Source organism: Stegastes partitus, unplaced genomic scaffold, assembly GCF_000690725.1.
Source record: "Stegastes partitus isolate 25-593 unplaced genomic scaffold, Stegastes_partitus-1.0.2 Scaffold619, whole genome shotgun sequence".
Lineage (NCBI taxonomy): Eukaryota > Metazoa > Chordata > Actinopteri > Pomacentridae > Stegastes > Stegastes partitus.
Window position 1 is genome coordinate 172,415 of NW_007578350.1, and position 8,641 is coordinate 181,055.

General features: G+C 41.7%; 1 protein-coding gene across 1 annotated transcript in view; it reads right to left on the bottom strand.

Annotated features, from left to right (window-relative positions):
• The window catches only part of cntn5 (contactin 5), a 65,321-nt gene that overhangs the window by 21,610 nt on the left and 35,070 nt on the right, over positions 1 to 8,641 (bottom strand). Inside the window, exons 7-10 of the mRNA XM_008289503.1 lie at positions 7,401 to 7,582; positions 3,114 to 3,250; positions 2,837 to 2,966; positions 66 to 210 (exon numbers count right to left, since the gene is read on the bottom strand). Coding sequence (XP_008287725.1) covers positions 66 to 210; positions 2,837 to 2,966; positions 3,114 to 3,250; positions 7,401 to 7,582 — 594 coding nt within the window. The remainder of the gene's footprint in view (positions 1 to 65; positions 211 to 2,836; positions 2,967 to 3,113; positions 3,251 to 7,400; positions 7,583 to 8,641) is intronic.

The window sequence follows — 8,641 nt, forward strand, 5'->3', positions numbered from 1 at the left end:
CGCTAACAGACAAAATCAAAGTGAGACATCCAGTACAATAAAAGTTCTACACAGAGCTGCTGTACCTCTTATTCGGCTGTATCCTTCTGTCACCTCTCTTCCACGTTATCCGAGGTTTGGGTGACGCCCTCGGTTTGCATTCTAGTGACACGTCTTTTCCGAGTGTTGCTATGACCCGTATTGGATTGGGGACAAAGATAGGCGCTGATGCTGTGTAAAAAAAACACACAAAGGTAATATCATAGTTAATGCATTTTAAAGGACATTCATTCTTGAATCAACTAAGAAATGTAAATGTACGTTATTCTCACTATTAAACTCTTATTTTGAAGGGACGTACAATTATTGTCTTTGAAACGATCCTTGAATCAAATGATCAAGTCAACAATTAAACCAAACAACACAAACTAAAACAATACTGCCTTCTAAAAAACTTACGAGCAAAAAAAAATACCACAGAAACTAATCGTCTGCAACCTGCTCGGTAGAAAACGACAACACAGATGGGATTTCTTGTTATTCTGCGTCTGCTGAATCAGTTAGCATCACAACTTGACCTGCTTATTTGTGTCACTTTTTTTTAAAAAAACGTGATAGTAAAAAACAACTTCATGCTTAATGCAGTTTTAATCGCTGTGTGGTTGCCATGCAATAGGAATGATAATAATTATAAATAATAGTAGTCGTGCCTCCTCAACTGTGGCATTTCAAAGTAATTATTTCAAAAATGCTGGAGGGTTCAGACTGACACATCATGACTCAAAGCACTGCCTGATCAAAATAATTATTACCTTCAATAAAATAACTAGAATTTTCACATGTAGTAATACAGAGCTCGCTTCTATACTTGTATTAGCTTCACTATTATTTAATATATTATAAAATGTGCCACACTTTGTCTTAATTCTGTGCTTGTTTCGTAACCACTAGCGGTGTATAATAAATATGCATTTTAGTTGTACACCGCTAAATAAGTCATCATTCGCACACATCATTAACGTGATGACATGGTTGGATGACTTGTTACCGCTTTTATGAATATTGTTTTTACCCCCATGTTCAAGCAGGGTGCCTGTGCGAATAATAAATACATAAACATTTTCAACAATTACGACTTGCTCAGGACAACAAATTAAGCAGCGATGGTCTAAATAAGGCTTCGGGCGCTGAACTAGATGCGGGTCTGCTGGTACACAGCTGTATTACACATCAAGGCCATCTACAGGCTACAGGGCTTTGTCAAGTGTGATTATTCAAATGCTGAATGATGCTTCATAGGTGACATTATACACAATGACAATTCAATCCCATCCGTGGCTACGGGCTGACCCTCTCCCTGCAACACTTGTGTCTTTGAGCCTGAGTAGTTGCCTGAGTGGCAGAGGTCCCTCTGGACACGGAAAGTAGCGGAAAACAGAGCAGTTGCTGTGTGTATTTGTTTTAATCAAAATAAGAGCGGGCCTGCAGCTGGTGGCAGCACTACCCATATTGCTTCACCCGCCACCCTCCCAGCAGAGCTGGATCTGGGACAAGATCACAGACGTGAGGGCAGCCGCTGCCCCCGTGTAGCCTCCAGTGATCGCTCATCTGCAGGCTGTTATTAGTCATGTAATCTGTCCTGATAGTGTTTGCTTGTGGACATCTCCACAGAGCACAGGTCACCGGGAAGATATGCCCGGGGGCTACGGTTATGAAAACATTCGTCAACAGCACCCAAATATCATCAATGTGACTGTGACTCCAAGGAAGGCGAAAAAGCACCTCCTCGTCGGCTCAGATAAACCTTATTAAAATCTAGAACTTTTGACTCCCGCAGACAAACCTTGAATTTAAATCAACGGAGCGGCGGCTGTTTCGCGCCGATGTTTAACTGATGGTTTACGCGGCCGGACAAAGAACTTTGTCGATTTGCAGGGAGATTTTCGAAATGTCAAAGATTCCCCTTCAAAAAAGGGCAAGGCACACAGACAGTAAATCAAACTGTCCCTCGGGGAAACATGAAAGGGGACTGGGTGTCACCAGATGTGTCCCAGTACAAGATGACAAGGAGAAAATAGTGCATCAACACAGAACGCTGGACAGCTATTCAGTATGACTGTTATGTTTTTAGCCCGAAGCCTCGAGGCTGAGAGTTTCCTCGGCGTCCGGGAGGTGAAAGCGATGTTTACAAAAAGGATACAAACACTCAGGAAGCTGCACAACGTGTGTCGGCAATTACTGATAATTATGAATGATTATTAGACGACTAATAAATACCCGATGAAAGCCATGTCCGAAGTGGAGATTTGTTTTTTTGTTTTTTTCCCCCCAAATAATGGGTATTTTAATGTAGTCTGTGCTTTCATGACGAACGATAGAGCGGAGATAAGACCCTAATGGAGTCATTAAACTCCATCAAAGAAACCATTGATGTCTCTCTCCTAGTGTTTGCTCCCATTAGTATAAATCTATACCTACAAGTCATTGGTTTTCATTCCACTCAGAATAATGTAGAACTGTTCCAGACTCTCCTCAACTTGATGCTTGCAGACACCTCATTGAATATAACCATAAGAGTTGTTCTTTTATTCATGCCGTCCACTGCCTGGGTTAAATCAGGGACCATTGATTGGCAATCAGCACATCTCACAGTTCAGCGTTCCCCACTTGCATTTCAATCTCCCTTACCTATCATCCGGTACCTCATTCAGGATGTCAATACTCAGCCTGCCATTTTATTCTTCGCAGAGAGTCGAGAAAAATGCTGAGAGGAAAAGTTGCCTCGTAAAATTAACACCACGGATTTATTATTTTTTTTTTACCCCTGTCTAATTTAACAAACCTAATGTATACTTACCTAAAATCTTGAGTTCAGCATTCGAGTAGATGGCACCGTATTTGTTTTCGGCGACGCACTGGTACATTCCCGAGTCCGTCTGCTGCACCTTGAGAATGGTCAGCTCCCCGTTCACTATCTCAACCCGACCCTGCGACGAGAAAACATCCCGTCTGAATAAAGTCGTACTTTACATGATAATGCCGCATATGGAGAACGTGCGGTTTCATTGGAATAATTCACTTGTCTTACGGTACAATCAACAAAAAAGAAGGCGGTGTGTAGTGAAAACGGGCACCTGAGGTGTCAAGGGCGAACCATTACGAAGCCAGCGATAGGTGGGCCGGGGCCTCCCAATGGCCTTGCACTCCCACTGGAGCTTCTCTCCACTATCCATCTGAGTATCATTAATCATTCTGACCCACTGAGGGAGGGCTGGAAGATGGGAGGGGGAAAAAAAAAAGAATAAGTAATATATCCTTGAAATGCACACAAGGCACAAGTACTTACACGAGAAAGAACACGTATGCAGAAACACGCTGTAAACACACAATGTAGGAAGCTGTATTTAAGTTTGGAGCTGCAAAGGTGGTTTAATTCAAGAGAAAATTAACAGGGAAAAACATTTGTTACCTCATCATTTTATAACTTTTCAGGCAGAAATGTCAAACATTTGATGTTTTTCTTGTCTTAACATATTAAATTGTATAATAATCCGACACTAAATGTGAAACCTTCTTTTACGTCGGATAGCGAGGCTGTCGGATTGTCAAGATGGAGATACAAGGAGGGCTTGATGCTTGAAGGCTCATTTGTTGTTAATATTTATTGTTTTTAGTTGTTATAATAACTAGTGTATTGTTAGAACACTACACATCGCTGGATTTCACACCTAATTGACCGGTCCGCTTGTGCACGTTCTGGCCAATTCCACCCCATCGGAGCACACCCCCGGGGCGGAAGTGGCCGGAACGCACAGGCAATACTTGGCTGCTGATGGCAGTTTAGGATAGCGGTCACAGTTCTGTTTCCACCGGCGGCGGCGGCGGCGGGGGAATGGCAGATATGCTCCACTGCTCCCATCCGTGGTTACTTCTGCAAACGCTGAGCACGCTCGCTGCGTTTGGGTCGTATGAAGTTCACACAGCAGATCACATACAAGTTGCATTTAATTGGAAATGTGAACGAACTCACAAAAAAATCAGATTTTTCAAAAAAATCCAAATTGAGCATTAAGTCCTGCAGTCTGAACGTAGCCAATCTGTCGGTTTGTTCAGTCAGATAATACGCTGTTATCCTGATTGGTGACATAAAATGTCATGTCGGAGTCGGAATCCAAGGCTGTCGGTATGTTAAGCCTATATTTTAATGGGTTCCTTTCGTTTTTCCTAAAAACCTGTTGGATAGCAAGGCTTTCTGATCGAATTATCGAGTCACGACTGTATTTGGATTTGAGATTGTTGGGGGCACAAAACAAGACATCAGCACCTTTTTGGGCTGCAAGGGACATTGATAACCATTTTCTAAATGCTTATTGATTAATAAAGAAGCATAATCAATACACTAATGGTTATGAAAATGACTGTGGTCATACTTTTAAGATCACTTTCTATTCATAACGCCTTGAAGCTAGTGTCCATAACATGCAAAAAATATGTTCAAGGCCATTCCCCAACAGAAAAAGGTTGCCTACAGTGATGATTACTTTACTTTATTTAAGCCTTTGAGATAAACTTTGCTATTCATTTCTTTCAAATCAGTCTTTTAGATGCTTGTCACTTCACACACAAATGCTCGACTCGTTGGAAATCCTTGACACTCTTGCTTTTCTCGCTCTTGTGTGGCACTCAACGGAGTTAAGAGGTTGATATCAAAGAAAGGAGGGTAAAGGTTTAAATTTATGTAAAGCGCAAACCATCCAGGGCTTGTTTCTGGGCTTTGGACAGTAGTAAACCCAGCATAACAGCATTCCTCCAGTCAAGACCTACAGGCCAGACAAATACTCACTGACAGAAGCCACCCACTGAATGAGTTTGCTTAAATTATGAATAGAACATTTGCATGAGCTGTGTACAGAAAATGAAGCCGAGCTCATTCTGGGGGCCCAGAGTCACACAGATGCCACAAAGATTAAAGCCAGCGTCGCCTTTATAAGCACAGATTGCATTCATGTTTCTGTGTCAATGTATAACTAACATGCCTGGCGCTGCGGGGAGGTCACAATAACTGAAGGAAATGAACGAATAAAAACACTTTATTCAGCTGAGACCCTCATTCCATGCAAAGTGTGAAAGTGCTTCTCTTTCTTTACACATTTTTCTTCTTATTTTGCTTGTATCATGTTTGTAAAAATGTTTTTTCCCTCCACTGCACGACTGGCCGTGGCCTATGCAAACTAGGCAACTGCCCTTCCTGGGGGCCCCTTTAACAGAAAGCCTCTTTTTATTTTTCTCTCTTTTTATTCTTCTTCTTCTCCACAGCCTACTTGCTTGCGTTTCCAAGGCTCCATCCACATTTCCCGTCCAACTGCGGAAAAAAATCTCAGTCACAGCTCAAGATCTGAAACACCGTATAGGCTGTATGTTTTTTTTTTTCTTTTCTTTTCATCTTGTAGTCTCTTTCAATCTCGTGTGTCTTCTCCGCGGTTGTGAATTCTTGCACATTTACAAGATTATGAAATTTACCAGAACCTTTTCACTTGGCCGGGATCGTTCTGTCAGTCTTGTGTGGGGGAGGAAATGTTAATCAGTCAGTCACAAACCCACAGCCTTTTTCCTCTTTTATTGAATCCTTTATATTTGTACTTTTTTGCTCCAATGTGTTTTGGGTTGTTGTTTTTTTTTTAGTCGGAAATGAGACATTTACAGATGCGCATGGTGACATCGATGCATAAAGCAACTACAGCATATACCAGCCTAAAGTAGACTATATTTCTTGGGACAACTTAAATTGTTGGTAATTTTGTGTTATCAGTTTATGACCAATGTAATAAATCAGCATAAATGTATAAGGTTTAGAAGAAATGCTGGCCATGTTTTGTTTGCTCAGACTAAGCCCTTCCATAGATTTCTGACATGTTTTGCTTTGTTTGCTCTCCGTGTTGTATTTCTTGTGTAGTGTGAGCAGACAGGAGGACGCCTCCCCCCCCCCCGCCCCTCCACTATTGAGCTGTTTTCACCCACGATAACATGCCAAGCACGTTCTTTTCTATTCTTTGCATATGGCACCTTCAGTGGAATACTTTTTTTTTCAAGAGGTTTGATTGAATGATTATGGTCAGGAAGGTCTGCCTCACAATGAAAGTTCAAACTACTAGCTGACCTGTGTAAATTACATTTAGTGTGAGGCTGCTACAAATTAGGCTCCCTATTCTCCTTGTGATGTCAACAGAATGGAGGTTGCCAAGAAGTGCGGGGGCCTTGGAAATGTGTCCTACCAAGGTTGAGGCAGTCCATTATCTTGGTTCTGCGCTCATGGCACGGACAGAGAGGAATGGGCGGACATGCGGCCTCACAGATAAGTTTGTTGATTGCAGGCAAAAGCAGTAATTCAGGAATGCCTCCTTGCGCTTCTCATTACTAGAAAGCTGAAAACTGCTTTTAATTAAAGCCCAACCTGGAGCTCGCAGGTGAACCCGCGTACATACTAAACAGAAATGGGTAAGAGACTGCGCGTAAGGAAAATATAAGTGTGATCAATATCGATTAAATTTGCACTCCTAATGCTTCAGTTGATGCTTTTGGCGATACGCATCGATTCAGTAAAATAAATTACCATGTGTACCTGAGTTAGTTTTACACCGAAACTGTGTTAGTAGAGATAAGCTTTGGTCCTAATTATAAGCAACGTCGGATCTTTCTATAATTAATGCGATATTTTTTATTTTATTTAAAACTATGAGCTCTGTTACCTACACTTCATGTGCAGAAACAGGTGTGCTTAGCAAGTTCATAGTGAGCAGTATGAGTCCCAGACCATGCGTCTCTAAAAACCACTCCAGGGAAAAAAAAAATCTAATCGTATTATTAAAGAACAACGGCAACAGCCAGTTGAACAGAGACGTAGCTCAGCACAAAACACACCTGACTCCTGGTTTCAGAGACCCACATCTCTTTCAACTCAAAGAAACAGCTCATTTGTTGCAGTGATGAATACTTCCTCTTGGATTATCCGGGATGGATGTTTAATTAGTCCTCGGACAGTTCTGCAAATTCCCGAGGACCGATAGCGGTCCCTTGCCTTGAATTTCAGAACACTGTAACTAGCAGAGATTATCTGGTGAAAAATGCTCGGAAGCTGCAGGACTAAAATAGCTTACGGAAGAGGCAGAGCAGTTACTGAGACTACTATTCCTGGAGTAAGTACATTAAGACTCGTGCTAATGCAAGCAAGCTCTTAGATAATGTATGATGGCTGCACAAATGTAAAGGATCTAAACAGATCAGCAGAGGATAAGAGTCGGGAGCAGCCAAGTGGTCACACTGCAAGCAAATTACCATAATGTCCACGGCTTGACTTTCCCTCCTGACCCATGCAGATGAAAAGGCCCACAAAAAAACAAATAAAAAGAACGACTCAGACTCACTGTAGACCTGCAGGTGTCCTTTGAAGGCAGTGCCTCCTCTCGGATTCTCAGCTTTGCATTCGTAAGTTCCCGAGTCCTCCAGCTGAATATTGGGAATCTCTAGCACGGCCTGGGACTTCCGAAGTCTCGCTTTCTTGGGGATGTTGCCATTTATCTTCCTCCATGTTATTGTTGGCACTGGACTGTGAGAAGAGCGGAGCAGCATTGTAAACCATACTACGTAGCGCCGGGGCTTAAGCACATACAGCACAGGGTGTGTGAGCCGCAATGATGCAGTTCACTACTGATAATTTAAAGTGTCAACCTTTAAAATAACAGAGTTACACTGCATTAGAAAAGTAGAGCAGCATGTATGCCACACACTAGATATTCTCCGACTTTCTTAATATTGCATGTGTGAAATGTTTCCAACTTTAACGCTTCTTCAATTAATCAATAAAGCAAGTGACCTAAATTTTGCACAGCGAGTGGAAATTGATGTAATGTTCACATTTGTTTGAATACATGAGTAGTCACATGACACAATAATGCAAAACAATGAGGAATGAGCAACTGAAACGCTTTGGTTCTGCTCTACATGTAAATACCTCACCTTTGAAGCACTCATTATATATTTACGGTACCAATTGACCCGCATCTGAAGACGCATCTATTCGACCCCTTTTATTAGACGAACAGGGACAATATTTAAATCAGGTTACTACGAAGGCCAGAGAGCTTTTTTTTTTTTTCATCTGATTAGTATTCGAGCAATGTCGCCCGTCCCTGTTTATTCATGAATTTCCCTATAGATGCTTATGACGGATGACTTGCACACGCAGATACAGAACGTCTTTCTATGTGTTCGGTATCAGTAGTCTCTTGTATGACAACTAGATTTGACAGGTCTGTGAAAGATGGAAATGTGACACCGTACAAACCTCCAGTGAACCCATCAATCATTTAGCCAAGATGGAAATGTTACATCCCTGAGCTTTTTTAAACGCTCTAAATTCACAAGGACAGTGAAGGGCTCTCGGCTGCAATGGGCTCAAATTAGGATTCGCGCCGTGTGTGGTATTAAACACACTGGTTCTCTTTCATTTTGCACTGGAGGTATGTGTAATGCACTTTATTTTATTTTCTTTGCTTCGAAAACTTTTCTTTAATTTGTATTTTCCAATAGCTAATTAATTACTTCACAGCAACATTTCGCTTTCTTCACATTACCGAAACTTTGAAGCGAATAATAGCTCGTAGTT